The sequence below is a fragment of the Tupaia chinensis genome, unplaced genomic scaffold (assembly GCF_000334495.1).
Source record: "Tupaia chinensis unplaced genomic scaffold, TupChi_1.0 Scaffold000014_1, whole genome shotgun sequence".
NCBI classification, from domain to species: domain Eukaryota; kingdom Metazoa; phylum Chordata; class Mammalia; order Scandentia; family Tupaiidae; genus Tupaia; species Tupaia belangeri.
In genome coordinates this window covers 1,856,812-1,875,358 of record NW_006159444.1, presented here as the reverse complement: position 1 = coordinate 1,875,358, position 18,547 = coordinate 1,856,812, and the positions used below count along the sequence as shown (strand labels likewise).

The 18,547-nt window shown below is 36.0% G+C and overlaps 1 protein-coding gene across 1 annotated transcript in view; it reads left to right on the top strand.

Moving 5' to 3' along the window:
• The window catches only part of SCAF8 (SR-related CTD associated factor 8), a gene marked incomplete at its 5' end in the record, with an annotated part of 100,713 nt that overhangs the window by 64,640 nt on the left and 17,526 nt on the right, over positions 1–18,547 (top strand). Inside the window, 8 exon segments of the mRNA XM_014585860.1 lie at positions 2,565–2,718; positions 4,469–4,599; positions 7,422–7,598; positions 9,319–9,398; positions 11,384–11,501; positions 14,907–15,038; positions 15,321–15,433; positions 18,253–18,446. Of these exon segments, the coding sequence (XP_014441346.1) occupies positions 2,565–2,718; positions 4,469–4,599; positions 7,422–7,598; positions 9,319–9,398; positions 11,384–11,501; positions 14,907–15,038; positions 15,321–15,433; positions 18,253–18,446 (1,099 nt within the window).

Genomic DNA, 18,547 nt, shown 5'->3' with positions numbered 1-18,547 from the left:
CATAGCTTAAAACTATATTGCTGTATTGGAACCAGCAGTTGGCATAATGGCTATGTCACTGGACTCCCATGTAGTCGACCACGGTTCTAGTTCTGGACCTGGTGGCTTAAACTTACACTAGGTGCATGTACCTGCATGCCCAAGATCCCGAGAGGAGAATGGAGGAGAAGGGATTGCTTTGTGGCCATCTCCCCAGGGGGTGGGTGATTTCTCACTTTCTGTCTCTCTGCCTCTCTCTGTCTTCCTGGCGAGCGCATGTGCCCTATAGCAAAAACCTCTCCAAAAAAAAGAAGAAAAAAACTATATTGCTGTATTATTAGAAATTTAAAGAGGAAATAGATGTTTATTATCAAAATTGCTATCATTAAATATTATATATATATCAATAAACTAAACAGAATTTTTTAGTTAGTTTGTTTGTTTATAATTTGACCAAAGAGAAAGTGAGAAAAGCCACCAGCTCCAGAATTGAACTGCGGTTAGCCTGTGAGTCCAGCATCCTTAACTACCACACCACCTGGCGGCCCCCAGCATTTTTCTTAATACTAAATTTCACCCTTTGTAATTTAAATTATTTTCCTAATGGGGTAAATAGTATCACGATAATAGTAACTAGTATTTTAGTAATTATTTATACAGCTTTTATATGCTAAATAGTTGTTTAGTAACAATTTCAAGAATATAGTTACATGATTATTCCATTTTTTACAGTGACAGTATGGATTCTGAATACTGTTATTCTAATTCAAGTGTGTTCTGGGGGCGAATTGTTTGTTTTTTAAGAAGCAAGGTATAGTATATAGACCTGTTAATGTTCCAGAATACTGTAGAGCAGCTTGAGATGTTCTTTGTTGGCCATATTTTTCTGCTTGTACGTCTGCAGTTTTCAGGATCTATAAAATTTCCAAACAACCAGAGGAGGAAAAAATTAAGTACAAATTTTCCTAGTTGTCAGGATCTCTAAATATTGCTAATTATGCTATTAAATTTCAGAATTACTCAAGAAATAGAAGTCAGTAATACCCAGACTTTTAAAGTTTACAATACAGACTATATCAAAAGAGATAGATAACAATAGAATGCAAATACAATACAATACTTTAACCAAAGAGCTAGGTAACCAGTACAGTACAATACAAAAGAGAGAGAGAACAATTGAAATTCACAACTTAATATAGTCTCTTTTGGAGCAAGATAGTGGTTTAAGTAAGTAGAAGAAGAGTCATTACTAATAAATAAGACATGTTTGTGTTCCATGATGCATAAAATGTGAGTGTGGATAAGACATTCAAAATACTAGCCAGCCTAAAAAGTTTGTACAGGTTGAGATTGAGAAGAGGGACCCGAAAAAGTCTTCTGATACAGTCTCATTTTATATATGGATAAATTGAGGTTTTAAAACTTTTAGTTATTGAGACAGTTAGCTTAAGACCAAGGTTATAGAGATAGTGCATATTTTATGCATTTTATAACATCTGCATAATTATATGACTGCCTGAAAGCTTACCAAAAATATGAAGTCCTCTGTGTACTTAAATAATCCAGGGAACATATTGAGACTAAAATAAGAATTTGCTGTATGTGGTGGTAAAGTGATTAGAGTAGGGGTTAGATAGACAGTGATGTGATTCTTAGTGGGGCAAAGTTGATTAGATGTAATGCAGTTAAAGGACCTGTCAGGAGGAGAAAATGACTGAGATGGTAAAAATGTTGTTTGCTTGCCAGCAGCAAGCTCAGGAGCTGGGGGGTATTTTTTTTTTTCTTTATTGATTGGTAAAGGACTCAGAATATTGTTAAAAAAAAAAAAGTAGAAAACAGAGGGTCTTATTTGTACAGGGCATGATTTATCATTCTGAAAGCCAGTTTAAGTCATGCCAGTGTAGCATTGACATTCTCTACAGTTCAGGGGGAAAAGGTGTAGGAAAGAATAATGAAAAGGGAGAGTGGAGAGAAGAGAGATTTTTATATTTTCCATACAGAAGTTTGTCTCTGGTTTAGAAGGTCAGTAGGAAATTAGCATGTATGGCAAGATTCTAATAAAGTAATTCGGTTACATTTTTACTTGAGGATATCCTTTCCTTTATTCTTAAAAGCTTGTAAGATGAAATGTTTTGAAAGTCACATTAGATACAGACTTTTTCCTGATGCTACTGTTTGTTCAAAGATAAACATTGTATGAGACAAAGTTAAAAATCAATTGTAAATATATCTTTAGTACTGAAGTGAATCTTGACTCCGCCTCTGAATCCTTCAGACAGTTCTCCAGCCAGCTGTTCCATTGATCTTACTGAAAATGACAGCAAACAAAGCCTGGTTGTCATCTTTGCCTTCAGTTAAATATAGCTTTCATTTACTTGAATATTTGTTAAAAGTTACATATTTTTTTCAAATGAGTTAAGGTTGGTAAATTTAAAATGACAGAAATATAAGTTTTAGGGGTGAGAAATACAATGTAAGTATTTTAATTCTCCCTTCCTATCCAATGCTTGAATACCCTCTGTGAAATGATTGTGCTGTCATTTGAAAGCAAAAACTTACAATGTCATTTTTCTTTCCTCTTGTAGAGTAAAATAGTGAGAGTATTAAACTTATGGCAGAAGAATAATGTATTTAAGAGTGAGATTATTCAGCCCCTTTTGGACATGGCAGCAGGGATTCCTCCTCCAGTGGTCACACCTGTCTTGGCCAGTACCACAGCTGCAATGAGCAATACTCCAGGTATGCTGCTTTAATACAGACTTAGGGTCTAAATATTCTGCTCATACTTCTTAGATGGCTATTCACATATAAAACAACAAGTTGGCAGTGCAGGAGAATTTGTCTAGCATTAGATAATTATAAATTTTTTTGAAGGGAGATAATCAGATATTTTTGTGTATAGGTTTAATATTCCTTGTTGAAATGCCTGGGACTGAAATGTTTCTAATGTCAGGTTTTTTTGTTTATTATTATTTTGGAATATTTGCATATACCTAATGAACAAACATAAGAATGGTGCCCAAGTCTAACCATGAAATTCACTCATGTTTTAGTTATCTCATATATATTATATATACACTTTATATATAATACATATATTGTATATATCTCCTGAAGGTAATTTTAACAATAACTTCTTATCGTAGCATTTGGACTATAACCTATCACGTGACAGTTGGTTATAATTTTATTTGGGGGATTATGTTGTTGCTCATAGTTTTGTATTTTTGGATTGGGGTTGTTAAGCCTGAATTTCTTTTAAAATTCAGGAAGCTGATTTTTTTGAATTTCCCAGAAATACTAGAAACTTAAAATTGGCATTTCAGTTTTTTTTTTTTTCAGCCGGGTGTAACCTCCAAAACATGCAGAATATTTAACTTGATGTTTATAAGCTACTAAGGGAACTCATATTTATAAAGAACTCTGAAAAATTATTTAATAAAACCAAGAATTTAAAAAATAATTTTGCTATAGGGTGTGTGCACTGACTGGGAGGGAGACAGAGCGAGCAAGAGAGAAAGCTTGAGGTGCACCCATGCACAAGCACCTCCTGGTGAGGATGCCATGCTGAAGTCCTTTCTTCATTCTCCTCTTGGGAATTCAAGCATGCATGCACGCACGCTCATCTGTTGTGTTTTTCAAGCTGCTAGGTCCAAGACTTGAACCATGCAGTCCACTACGTGGCATCCAGTTGCCTTAACTACCACACCAATGACTGGTCCCAAGCCAGGAATGTTTTAGTAATAATCTCAAAATCATACTTTCTTGATATATTTAGATGACATTCAAAATTTTTATTATAGTTTTAAGAATTAAGTTTGTTAATATTTTGGTATATATTTATTTTGTATATATGTTGCTTGTATTTAATATGTGTGTGTATAGACACATTTCTGAACAAAAATGATTTTATGTTTTATGTACTGTTCCATAATTTTTCATTAAATAGTATATTTTGAATATCTCCTCATGTTATTTTCTAGGAAGATTTGTAATGTTTCCTAAGTTTTGTAGGCTTTGCTAAAGTAGTTTAATTATAACTGATCTTTTTTTCTGTTGTCAGTTTTGTTTTTGTAGGCCAGAGGGCTCATGTGTGCTCAGGCATGAAAGACAATGAACCCCACAGATAGGTCCATTTGTACTGCAATTTTTTTTCCTCCAGATCTCCATCCTGTCAGGATTCCAGGCACTCACTCATGTGCTCAGTGTCAGGACTGACTAGGTCCTTCTAGGGTCAGGACTCAAACCCTGATAGGGTATATAGAATCTAGCTTCCTCTGTGCAGTGCTTTACTATAGGGCTGGCCCTGTTTTGTTTATTAGTGTAACTAATTCTGTAAAACATTTCAAATTGTTTCTCGAAATGGAAACAAGGAAATAAACACATTTATATATTTTTAAATTAAAGTAATAGAACAGATTCATTGCATTTTCAAGTCTTATATATTTACTCACATATTCATGGGGGGTCCTGACGTCCTTTTCTAAAGGAACTCCTGTGACACCTGTTACTCCAGCAAATGTGGTTCAAGGCTTACCTGATCCATGGGTTTCTCAGATAACAAATACAGATACACTTGCAGCTGTGGCTCAGATCTTACAAAGTCCTCAGGGCCAGCAGGTAAGTAGTTTTTCTGTTTTGTCAAGAGTGATTTACTTTTATTTATTTAGAATTTATTATTTTCCTAATGTATTGTTTTATATTCTTAGAGAATATGTATACGTTTATAAAACTACTATGTAATTTGCTTTTTCATTTAGTAATATTTCTTGAACAATGTCACTAAAGACTATTTAAAATATATTCTACACCAAAATAATGATTTACCATGTAGTTTGTGTCAAACATTACTAGGTAGTGGTGCTAGCCTAGTAACAAGGGTGGTCTCCTGTCTTACAGAAGACTTCCTCCTATCTTGGGAGACATAGACAATAAAATAGTACAACAAAATTATTTTAGATACATTATTTTAAAAGGTAAATCTATAGTGTAAATAGTTTTTGGGGAAAAGGTCAGAGTTACACATGGTAGCCAGCAGGCCATAGGCTGGTCCTTAAAAATATTTTTTTTATAAAGGTTTTTGCCATAGGGGACTTGTACTCACCAGAGAGAGAAGGAGGAAGAGAGGGATTACACACAGGTAGACAGATAGACATGAAGAGAGAGAAAATGAGAAATAACCCCTTAGGAGGGTTATGTTTTTACTCTATTTATGTTTATTGGAGTTCTTTTTTTCCTCCATGTTACTACCCAAGTTCTTCATTTTTTGTTTTATTGATTATTTTTCTAACTAGCATTAGATCCCTTTTCTTTCTTTTTAGATTTTTGCCATAGGGTGCTTGCTCACACTGGAGAGAGATAGAGATAGAGAGAGAGGGAAAGGAAGAAATCACTCTCCAAGGGATGGCCATGCCACAGTCCATTCTCCTTCCAGGATCTTGGGCACCTACACACACATACCTACCTCACATGGTTTTTAAGCCACCCAGTCCAGAACTTAAATTGCAGAATTGACCATGTGGAATCCAGCATCTTACCTACCACACCAGTTGCTGGCCCACACCCTCCTTTTTGTTAAAGTGATAATCTATGAGAGAGAGAGAGAAGGACAGCACTCTTGGCAGAGTCTCATCATGTTGGTGATTCTCTTTTCCCAGCCCTCCAACTCCTCAGGATCCTGGGTACTCGCATGTACACCTGGTGTATTTTCAGGCCAACACCAAGATCTGATCATTCACTCATCACATGGCATCCAGCCTTGTAGGGCATTCGTGTTAATGCTGCAGCACAGTTGCTGGACCTCTTCCCTTTTTACTCCATTTCATTTCTCTGCAAGATTAATTAATCTTTGAAAATGATTATATATATGTTTTTGTTTGTTTTCTTCTTTTTTTGTGTGTTTTTGTTTTTGCTATAAGGGTGTGTCTGCTCTCCAGAGAGGGAGGGAAAGTGAGAAAGAACCTCCAGAAGTGATGGCCATGCCATAATTCCTCTCCTCCGTTCTCCTTGGATTTTGGGCATGCATGCACATGTGCTTGGCTTGGTTTTCAAGCTGTTGGGTCTGAGACTTGAACTGTGCATTGGATCCAGTGCCTTAATCACCAGGTCACCTCTTGGCCCTTCAGATGAAATAACACAGACAGACTCAGTAAGGCAGTAGTTGATAGATTATGAAGTCAGAATACAGAAGAATTTTTGATTGTTGCTGTTTTTGAACCTGGGTGACTGAAAATGTAGTAGTGCTGCTGGAGGCGATGGAGATGTCACCTGGAGCAGGTAACCTGTCACCTGGAGCAGGTAACTTGTATCTCTGCTCCAGGTGACACACGCCATCACTGTCTGCCCTGACTCTCTTCTCCCTTCCCTTGCTGTCTTTCCTTTCTCTCTTTTTTCTTCTTTCCCATTGTTCATCATAATGGCTTGGAGAACTCATGTCTTGTATTTTTTTTATTGGTCTTGGTCATTCTGGAGCTTCCTGAGTGCAGTAACTTATCTTATGTTTTGGTATTTACTTTGCTGTCATATTAGTAGTTTTAAAGAAAATGTTAAATAACTAGTTTGTTCCCAAATGTTTCTGTTTTGGTAGGGATGAAGTTATTTTCTGTCACCTTACATGATATTTGTACCTTTTACTATAAGTCAAACTTAAGAGAACAACTGTCTTAGTTATCAGTAGCTTTGCTGTGAGGTTATCCAGAACATCATGGTGTGTTTTTCTATGTAAAATGCATCATGACTTTCTCGATACTTAATATTTTCATTTTTTTGTTCTACACTTATAATTTTTAGATTTACTTGGGATTTAGAACTTTAACTCAAGTTTGTAACTTGGATGATTTTCAGTTATTTCTGGACTTATGTAGGGTTTGCTTATCTGTGGAATCTCCTAAAGAGCTTACTGTTAAGTCCTTTTTTGTTTTGTTTTGCTTTTTGTTTTTAAATCAGGGATGGAGTGAATAGTGGGAATGGGTTGCCATCAACTCTGGTTGACACTTGTTCATTGTTAATAATTTATTTCTTCAGTCTCATCCTATTCCAAAGAATAGGTTTCTTAATTGCTCTCCTGCTTTCAAGAAATGTATTCTAAGATGGCCAGACAATAGCAAAAGCAACTCCTGCTCTTGGTGCGCTTCCTTTTACAGAATTAATTGAAGAGGTGATGAGAAGCTTAGTGAAAAAAATCAGTTTGTGATGAATTACCTGGTTGGCATAGTATAATCACTTAATTTTGTTTAAAGCTGTATTGCAGAAGCAAGACAAGCTAAGTAAGGCCTGTATTTATGTGGCACATGGAAAGACTTTAAAAAAACAATTATGTTTGGAGTTAGTCTGTATTTTCTTGATCTCCAAAAACTGTAGTGTGATTAATTGTAAGTTTTAAATGGGTACTCTTACGGATAAAACCCAATACCTGTTTTCTAATACTTTCTCTTCCCCTCCAGCTTCAGCAGTTAATACAGACTTTACAGATACAGCAGCAGAAGCCCCAGCCTTCCATTCTGCAGGCCCTGGATGCTGGTCTGGTCGTTCAGCTGCAGGCACTCACTGCACAACTTACAGCTGCAGCTGCAGCAGCCAACACTCTTACTCCCTTAGAACAGGGGGTCTCTTTTAACAAGGTAGAAATGAAAATAATCAGTTCTGTTCTATATGAAGCACTAACTTTTATATACTATCATGGTATCTAATTCTATAAATTATGTTTTATCAAAGACTGTTTTAATATCTACTGTACTGCCTAAGACATTCTTAATGTTATGAAAGGTTCAGACTTCTGAAAGACACTAAATAATTATAAACTGCCTCTTGGAACATTACAACTATTTTCTTTTGACTAATGATAACTAGTCGGTAAAATCATGTGTTCTCCATTGAGGCCAATGATTCTTTTCTGAAATTTTAAATTTTTTCCCTGAATGCTACAGTTATAGTACTTGTAGTAGTTTCTGTTCTGTAATTTTAACCTGGTATCAATTCATATGTGAAAGTTGAAAGGAAAACTTCTACTTGTTACCAGTTAGGCCTAAGGAAGGACATTTGGAAGAGGAATATGGAGGCAGAACATTAATGGGATGGGGAGGTGTGATTTTATTGGTTGAAGATATTTTTGATCAACTGGACTGGGGAGAAATGTTCACATATTGAATTGTTCACTTTGTAAACTAAGTAATGCGATTGAATGTATAAAAAATTTTTAAAAATAAGGGTAAAAATGTTAAAAAGTATATTACACACTGAATATAAGAGATACTGTTAAATTGAAAATCATCCATGTATAATTTATTTTGTGATATTTTAAGTATACTTGTTAATTTAGGGGCAATAAAATACCTTGGAAATGGTATCCTTACTTTTTTTTTAATTGCCTGTGGATACATACACTCACCAGGAAGTATGAAAGTACAGCCATCATAGAGCATGATCACACCATAATCCTTTCTTCTCCATTTTTCATCCTATTGTGATTTAGGGTATGCACACACATGCGTCTGCCACATTTCTCAAACACCAGGACTGAGATTTGAACTGTGGTCAGCCGTGTGGGATCTGGTCCTGTTAACCACTAGGCTTTGAGGCCGGCCCCATATTTAAAATTTTTGGTACCGTTACTATCATGAAAATGTAAATACTGACTTAATAGATGATTACTTAGACATTTTGGTCAGTAGCTTTCAAATGTAATTTACTCTTACTAAATAACTAAACTTCATAAAAAGTCTTTAAACTGAGAATTCAGAAGATAGTGGAGAAATCTGTGATGAGAACCATAGTAGGAATATATGTTGATTATAGTCCTAGATATTTTATCAAGCTGTATGTATTAGTGTGGACAAGCCACTTAATTATTTTTATTCTTAGTCTTCTGTGAAATTAGAGTATTAGTGTTTATCCTACCTTTGTCATAATTTGTAAAGATTAGTATATATATCATAATACTTTAAAGATAAGTTAAGGTCTACTTTTAGTAGATCTTTTATAATATGAAATGATATAATAGACTGGCTCTGGTTAAGGGAGTAAGATCCCACATGGCCGACCACAGTTTGAGTACTGATCTTAGTGGCTTAAAAACTATGCCAGGTATGTATGTGGGCATGTGAGTTCAAAATCTTGACATGATGGAGAATAGAAGATAAGGAAACCCCCTTTGCAGGTTGCTTGTAACACCCTGTCTTGCTGGTAAGTGCATGCTCCCTCTAACAATTAAAGAAAAGTGTAAGACTTGTTAAATAAAGATAAATCAGTAAGTTCTCATCAATATTTAAAATAGCATTTGCAACTTTTATGTGAAGCACTTTTTAATCTGTTTATTTCTTCTTTCCTTTCCTCTTCCCTTAGAAATTGATGGATAGGTTTGATTTTGGGGAAGATTCTGAGCATAGTGAAGAAACCAAAAAGGAAATTCCAACTTCTCAACTGTAAGAGTTAAATTTTTCTTAATCATAGAATTTTTTTTCTGTTATTTTTATAAATACTGAATGGAATGCTGCTGTCTGAGCTACGTATACTTTGAATAACTTGGGTTTATTATTTTAGGCTGTTAAGGTTTTCACTCTACAGGAAAGTGATAGACTTACTGTCTTCTTGCCTCCCTATGTTATTTTGACTCTTTTTCAGATCTTTATAGATAGCGGTGTAATATCAAAATTCTTTTTAGGAGAATTGATAAATATTGGCAAATATAGTTGTAATTTTTTTGTATCTCAGGTTTAAGTTATTCAATTCAGTTACAAGAATATTTGCAATACTAAATAAACGGCATCTGTTGTCAAAGGTGGCTTTTAGGTTGCATATCAAATTCTGGGAGCACATTCAAACTAATCACAAATAAGGATTGGGTAATAAAAATTTTATTTCTTAACAAAATGTGTTATATATTTTTATTTAATTAATGATTTTTCCCCCTAAACAATTCTACAGAGCCATGGGTTCTGAGGGTACATGAAAGAACCAGTTGGAGACTGGGGTTGGAAGTTGTGAGACTAGAGGAAGAAAGATGAATGGTGAAAGCCTTGGAGACTTAATTCAAACTGAGTTACTAGTTGTATGTGTTGGGGTAATACATATATATAATAAGAGAATATAGAAAATATTTTTGTAGCCTTTTTTTTTGTAGGGGGAGAAGTTTTTGCTTTAGGGTGCGTTTACTTGCTAGGAAGACAAAGAGAGACAGACAGAAAGCAAGAAATCACTTCCCCACTGGGGATGGCCACGCCGCAATCCCTTCTCCTCCATTCTCCTCTCGGGATCTTGGGCACATGCACCCGGCATGAGTTTTAAGCCACTGGGTCCAGGACTTGAACCATGGTCAACTACATAGGAGTCCAGTGACATAGCCATTATGCTAACTGCCAGTCCCTGTATAACTTTTTGGTTAAAAGATTCTCTTTGACAAAATTAAAAACATATTTTAGATTATGAGTCGTAAAGTTGGAAGAAGTATTTGAGATCATGTAGATCAGCATCCTTAAACAATGTATCAGTAAGAATCTCCTTTAATAGTCCTGGTAAGATTATTTGTCCACTGTTTTAATGGCTTCAGTGAGAAGTTACCTAGTAGTTAATGTATATTCTTTTGTGAGATGAAATCCTGTTTCCTTTCTTTTGTACATACTGATCCAATTTTGCTTTCTGAAGCAAGGAAACATTTACTCCATTATTCGTTGAGATATAGCCTTTCAATACTTGAAGAGAGGTATCATTCTTCCCTATAGGTGTATTTGCTCCAGATGAAGTACACTTTTTTCCTACTGTCTCAAGACTTCTGACCATTCAGCTTGCCCCTTTGGGGATGCTCTCTTTTTTATTCATGTCTTGCCCTATGGCACCCAGAATTCCGGGTGTTTTCCAGGTGTGAATTTCCCAGAATATAGTTAAATTATTATTTCCTCTTATCTAAACACTGTCTTTTTATATTAACATGCCTTAAAATGTGTTTAATTTTCTAAGAGAAGCATATAAGTTTTAAAAGTTTATAATTATTTACAGTTGTAGATTTTGCATTTATTAATAGACCATTCTTCCCAGGATCTCGTAGTTTGAGAAGTTGTTACAGTGACAATGTTTAAATGCTTTCAATTTTTAAGTATTGTATTTACATTTTCTTAAGATGCTTTAATGAGAACCACTAATTTATATGCATTTTATAGCATGAGACAATAATTATCAGATCTTCAACAAAGTATCTTTACATGCTATCCCTCTTTTGAAGCAGTTATTGAAGAAAATGTTTCTCTTTTAATATATTAATGTTCTAAGTTTTCAGTTTTTGGTGTTTATTTCAAAATCAAGCATTATAGTACAGTGTATTTTATTGAATTTGCATTTTGTTTTCTTTGCTCAATTATTTTCCCATTATCTTTAGTTGATTTTAAAATATATTTCCACTTGTTTTTTCTTTCAGCTCTCATGTTTCAGAGTCTGTGAACAATTCCATTTTTCATCAGATAGCAGAACAATTGCAACAGCAGAACCTTGAACATCTCAGACAGCAGCTCTTGGAACAACAGCAGCCTCAAAAGGTATATAACCTCATCTTGTCTTTGGAGTTATTGCTGTCTATATTCTATAAATTGCATCTGTGTGTGTGTGTGTGTGTGTGTGTGTGTGTGTGTGTGTGTGTGTGTTTGTTTCTCTGGTTATTTCTTTTTTTTGGGAGAGGTTTTTGCTATAGGACGCATGCACTCGCCAGACAGACAGAGAGAGACATAGAGACAGAAAGCGAGAAATCACCCCCCAGGGGGGATGGTCACGCCGCAATCCCTTCTCCTCTCGGGATCTTGGGAATGCACGCACACACGCCTGGCGTGAGTTTTAAGCCACCGGGTCCGGGACTCGAACCGCAGTCGACTACGTGGGAGTCCAGCGACATAGCCATTACGTTAACTGCTGGTCCCCTCTCTGGTTATTTTTATTATAAGAGGGTATTGTCTCATCTGATTAGTTTTTACCAGCCACTTCATTTCCTTTCTGAAGTATGGGGGTATACTTTAACTTTTTATTACTAACGAGATCAGTGCGTTCGGACTTTCAGCCTTTTTATTTGATGAAAATATGCTTGAGCAACTTGGGAATCCACATTTTAATAGTTAATTTCATTTTTCTGGAAGTAGAGAACAAAAGATAGAGGTGGAGTTTCAGAATTACCCCTTTGCACTTTCTTGCTACCAAGCAAGGTAATGTTAATTGTGTTATTGGTGGTGATGATAAGGAGGAAAACAAAGTAGGTTGTTATATTTTTAAACTAAAAAATAATTGCTATTACCATGCAACCAGAACTTTACTAGACATGAATAAATACGTTCATTTTGAGGTAGACCTTTTGACCTACATATTACTCCAGACAAAGGTAAAGCTTAAGTTAAATTAAACATCTTATGCAAAAATATACCACTAATACTATATTTGATTAACTTTATGACTCACTATTTTATGTATAGCTAAGTATTCTAAGACACTTGTAACCAAAGTGTAACATCCTTCTGAGTTGTAAGTAACATGAATTTCAGGGGTGATAAAACGTGAAAAAAATGTGTCTTAGAAATGACAAGATTTGTTGAGCTAGAATTCAGTCCATTACAGAGCTTATTTCTGGTCTGTTTTAGAAATACTCTTGAATCCACATACTTCATGTTCTACATTTGTAGGTTAAACTAGCTGTAGGTGGAAAATGTTGGGTTATAGTTGACGTGCGCTATATAGTTAGACATTATGATGGTTGCATCTGAACATGTACAAATATTTTTTCTTGTCTTTATTCCCTAAACAGTACTGTATAACAACTATGTACATAGCATCTATGTTGTACAATATTAGGTATCATAAGCAATCTAGAGATGATTTGAAGAATGGAGAAGATGTACATAGGTTATATACAAACATTGTGCCATTTTATATGAGGGACTGGAGCATCTGCAGAGTTTGGTATCTGTAAGGGGTCTTAGAACCCACAGGTGCTTAAGGACATCTGTACTTGCAGATATAAACTATTGGGAGTAAGATTACTAAGAAATTCCCCTTCCTCCTGTACTTTCTAATAATAATAAAAATGAGATGTTAATTTAACTCAGTACTGAAAACAATTTAAAAACATGAGCAATGCATTAGGCTTTATTGCCTTTTATTAGAATCTTTGAGAGAATTTATATGTCTCAAAGTATTTCCTGTTACTGCTTTTATTATTCCATCCTAGAGAAGAAAGTTGGGAAAGACCTGGGTTTTGTAGGTTTAAGATTTAGATACTAGAATTTAACTTCTGTTTTGCCTCGCTACATACATTTGACTGTAAGTTTTTAATATGAAATACTGGAGCCAGCCAGTGGTGTGGAGGTTATGGTGACTGGATCCCACATGGCCAGAGAGTTGTGCTGTTTGAGTCACAACCCAACAGCTTGAAAACATACTCAGTTTCATGTGCATGCATACCCAAAACCTTGAAAGGAGAAATGGAAAAGAAGGGATTGTGGTATGGATATCCTTCATGTGGGGTGCTTCTCACCCCACTATCAAGCCCCCTTTTGTTCTACCACAGTAAATACATTGTGCCCTCTATCTAGCAAATTTTTTAAAATTAAATTTATAATAACTGGACTTTTTATTTATTACATTTTTATTAATGCTATTATCATAGAAATTGTGAATTTAATTTAGTGCCATTATAGATTATAATACCTATATTAATCCTATTTCTATTTTCTACAATTATGAATTACTTTGGGGACCAGCAGTTGGTGTAATGGCTATGTCACTGAACTCCCATGTAGTCAACTGCAGTTCGATTCCTGGACCCTCTGGCTCAGACTCATGCCGGGCATATGTGCGTGCGTGTCCAAGATCCTGAGAAGAGAATGGAGTAGAATGGGTTGAGGCGTGGCCATCCCCCATGAGGGGTGATTTCTTGCTTTCTGTCTGTCTCTCTCTGTCTTTCTGGTGAGCGCACGCACCCTATAGCAAACCTTCCCCCCCCACAAAAAAAAAGAGATTAAAAAAGAAAAATAATTATTATTTTTTTTTTTGGAGAGATTTTTGCTATAGGGTGTGTGCGTTCGCCAGAAAGACAGAGAGAGACATTGAGATATGAAGCAAGAAATCACCCCCTAGGGGGGATGGCCACGCCTCAGTCCCTTCATTCTCCTGTCAGGATCCATGCACCCAGTGTGAGTTTAAGCCACTGGGTCCTGGACTCGAACTGCGGTCGGCTACATGGGAATTTAGCAACATACCCATTATGCTATAACTGCTGGTCCTGAAAAAGAATTACTTTGAAGGTTTGATCTTTTATTCTGCTCTAGCATGAGGGCTTCAATTAAAGTATGAATTTATATTGGTGCAAAAATTTTGAGAGTCAACACTGTAGAGCATATGTACTCTCTGACAATAAAAAAATTTTCCACAGGCTTTTTAAAATTTTGTAATGCCTTTGTCATAGGGCTCATGTACTTTCCAGAGAAAGACAGAGGGAAAGTGAGAAATCCTACCGCCAGAGGGATGGCTATGCTGCAATCCCTCCTCCTCCATTCTTTCTCTCTGGATTTTGGGCACATGTGTGCGTGCCTTGTGTGAATTTCAGGCCACTAGGTCTGGGACTGGAATAGTGGTCAACCCCGTGGGAATCCAGTGCCTTAACTACCACGCCACCTTTTGACCCCTTCCATGAATGAGCTTTTTGAAAACTCCTTGTATTACAGTCTCTGCCCCTCCTTTTATAGAGATGATCCCTGCTTTTAAGTCAACTTTATATAGATTACACTGTATATAATCTATACAGTTACAGATTAATTACTTCATAAGTGACTTAACATGGAATTTCTGTATGTATTGAACTCCTTTTTTTTAACATTTAATTTTGATGTTTGCTGTGTTTAAATTTTCATTTGGAATAAAATTACTCATCCCATCATTTATGTGTTTATGTACCTTCTCAATAGGCAACTCCTCAGGATAGTCAAGAAGGTACATTTGGGTCAGAGCACTCAGTGTCACCGTCCCAGGGGAGCAGTCAGCAGCATTTTCTTGAACCTGAAGCAAATTTGGATGATTCCATAGATATTCAGCAACAGGTAAAGTAAATGCTTTTCTGTGTCATTTTTTTTCTTTTCTTTTTTCTTTTCTTTGGGGGGGAGGAGAGGTCATACATTTCTAAAACATAAATTTTTAAAGTAAGCATGTAAAATATTGTGTAATATTGTTCTGGATGTATTTTCTACACTTGACTTTGATACTCTGGTTTCCCTATTAGACATTTATGTTACTATTGTGAATATTTTTAAGGGTAGAATTATCAATATATAATTGAATCTTAGCAAATTCTTGTATGTTTGCTATTCTTTTGACTTTGAAAGGACATGGATATTGATGAAGGGCAAGATGGAGTGGAAGAGGAGATCTTTGAACAAGAAGCTAAGAAAGTGGCTGTTCGTTCAAGATCAAGAACACATTCACGATCTCGTTCCAGGTTTTACACTGATTTTTTTTTTTTTTTGGTTTCCTTTGTTTCTACGCTAATAATGGGTTGTTGGGAAAGTCATGATGACTTTTGCAAAGAAAAATAATGTCATGACTTTCCCGAAGACTGAATATTTAAAAATAGCTGTGTGTGGAAACGCTGGTTTTATGTTTTTTCATCAACGTTAAAGGAAATATTCTTTTAGGATGACTTTTTTAACATTCTCTCAAGGAATAAAAGTAACTCAGAATTTGGGACCAGCAGATGGGGTAATGGTTATGCCAATGGACTCTCACATAATTGACCACAGTTCGAGTCCCGGACCTGGTGGCTTAAACTCACACTGGGTACATGTGTATGTGTGCCCCAAATCCTGAGAGGAGAATGGAGAAGAAGGAATTGCGGCGTAGCCATCCTCCCTAGAGGGTGATTTTTCACTTTTTGTTTCTGTCTCCAGTGAGTGCACGTACCCTATAGCAAAAATCTCTCCTAAAAAATAAAAGTAACTCAGAATTCAAGAACAAGATAATCTCTGTTCTGTTTTTAATTGGCTATATCTGACCGTTTATCAGATTAGTTTACATAAGAGACACTATCATGCAACTAGGATTTTCGATTATACTTGATTTTAGTTGTTTATGTTATGGTGACACCCAGTTTAGAACATTATTGCCTCTGAGCCACAGTTAAGTTAAACTATATTTCTTCTATTTCGTCTCACAACTATACCAAAAATGATGATAAAATAGCACTACAAAAATTGTTTTTAAGGGTCAGTGCTGTGACATAGTGATTACAGAAGTCAACTCCCACATGACTAGCTATGATTCAAAACCTGGCCCCCAACAGCTTGAAAAACATACTGGGTACATATGTGTATGTGTTCAAAATCTGGACCAGATGGAGAAATGGAGGAGAAGGGAGTGTGGCATGACCACACACCATTATGAAGGTACCTTTTCCCTCCGTGTGTGTTTCTCACTGATGCTGTCTGGTGAGCACACACACACACACACACACACACACACACACACGTTCTGGTAATGGAAAACAAAAAAACTTTTAAAAAATTGCTAAGTATATGGGTGGTGACATGGTGGTGAAGGCAGTGGATCCCACATGGCTGATTCCATGGTTCAAGTTTTGAACCCAGCAACTTGACAGTCATATGAGGTACGCATGCAGGTTTATGTGCCAAAAATTCCAAGAGGATAATGGAGGAGAAGGGTCTGTGGTGTGGTTATCCTCCCTGAGGGGTGATTTCTCATTTTCTATCTCTCTCAATCTTCTGGGGAGCACACTTGCCCTAGGGCAGAATTCTTTTAAAAAAATAAATAAAAAGCCAAGTATAATCAGGTATAATACCTAGCCATTGTAAACCTGCCATAAGGGTCAGCAGGTGGCATGTTGGTTAAGGTACTGGTCTCATACATTGCTGACTGTGGTTCGAGTCCTAGACCTGCCAGCTTGTTTTCTCACTTTCATTCTCTCTCTGGTCAAATTAATTAATTCTTTAAAAAAAAAAATCCACCTGTTCTGTATGTAATTTTCCTTGTGGGCTGACTGTAAGGTCATTGGTATAACATTTTTATACCCTATTTTTAAAAACAATTATTTAAAAAAATGCTATAGAGCATGTATGCTTATGAGAGAGAGAGATGCCAGGTCTGGGACTTGAACTCCAGTCAGCTGTGAGGGAGTCAAGGCACCCCAACCACCACGCCACCTGCTGGCCCTTATACCTATTTCTTTTTTTTTAAATATGTGTAAATGTCCCTGAAAACCTGTCCAGTAAATGCTGAAAGAGAAGTATATTTGATGCCTTCTTTCAGTCACTTTTTTCACTAAGTTCTTTCTGCTTACCTCTTGCAGATGAGAGTTTGTCAATTCAACTTTCTCTAAACTCACCTCATATCAGTGAATTATTACTTCCTGAAACAGTTAGGATGTAGTTCTAAACATGTCTTAGTAGCCTCTGTGTTCATCTTAGTAGCACCTCCTTATTTATTTTGGAGAAAGCCCAATGGCATGTGGCTAATAGGAAAACCAAACACAGTATTTCAGTATCACCTTCTGTTGTAAAGAAGCACCACAAAATTTTAGTTAAAAACCACAAAGCTGAATATGTAATGACCTAGAGCTCTGTTAGAAACATTCTGTTTACTGATTTTAAGCATAGAATACCTTGGGGGCCAGCAGGTGGTGCAGTGGTTAAGAGATGAAGTACTGGACCTCCCCATGGCTGACCACGGTTTTCAAGTCCTGGACCTGGTGGCTTGCTTTCTCACTTTCCCTTATTCACTCTCTGGTCGAATTTTTAATAATTTTAATAATAATAGTTCTTAAGGAAAAAAGAAAGAATACCTTCATCACCTAAATGGTCTTTACATTTTCTTTGATCACTGCATTCCTGTTCTTGATTCCTATTTTTCAAATGAGTTGAAAGACTCAGGACCAGCCCATAGGCTGGTGGAATAGATAGCTTGATCCCATATCATTAACTATATTGTTGAGTCCCAGACTCAGCAGCTGAGAAACCCACCTGGCTTGTGTACATGTGTGTCCAAGGTCCCAAAGGGAGGGAGTGATAGAAGAATCTGTTGATACCAAATAATCTCCTAGGCTCAGAATCACTGCAAACAAACATTACTTACTGGTGTGGACCTCAGCAGTATGGAAAATTTGAGCTAAATGCATGTTTGATATTTAATTTTGTAATAAAAAACATCTGAAAAGGTAGTTAAATATAAGGTAGCCTTTTTTCTTCTCTCATACAAAAACAGTTGATAAAATTATCATTAGAAATAAAACAATTTTTTTTTTTATAGATCTCCAAGAAAACGAAGGTCTAGGTCACGGTCAGGTTCTCGAAAGCGTAAACACAGAAAGCGATCACGCTCCCGTTCAAGAGAGAGAAAGAGGAAATCATCACGTTCTTACTCAAGTGAAAGGAGAGCCAGAGAAAGGGAAAAGGAACGACAGAAAAAGGGATTGCCTCCAATCAGATCTAAAACATTAAGCGGTGAGTAAAAAACTTTACAAAGCTTTAATTTAAGTAAATATTAAAAACATAGTTGTCTGCTGGAGTCTTCTCAACCAAATCTTAGTTTGAAACTAAGAAGC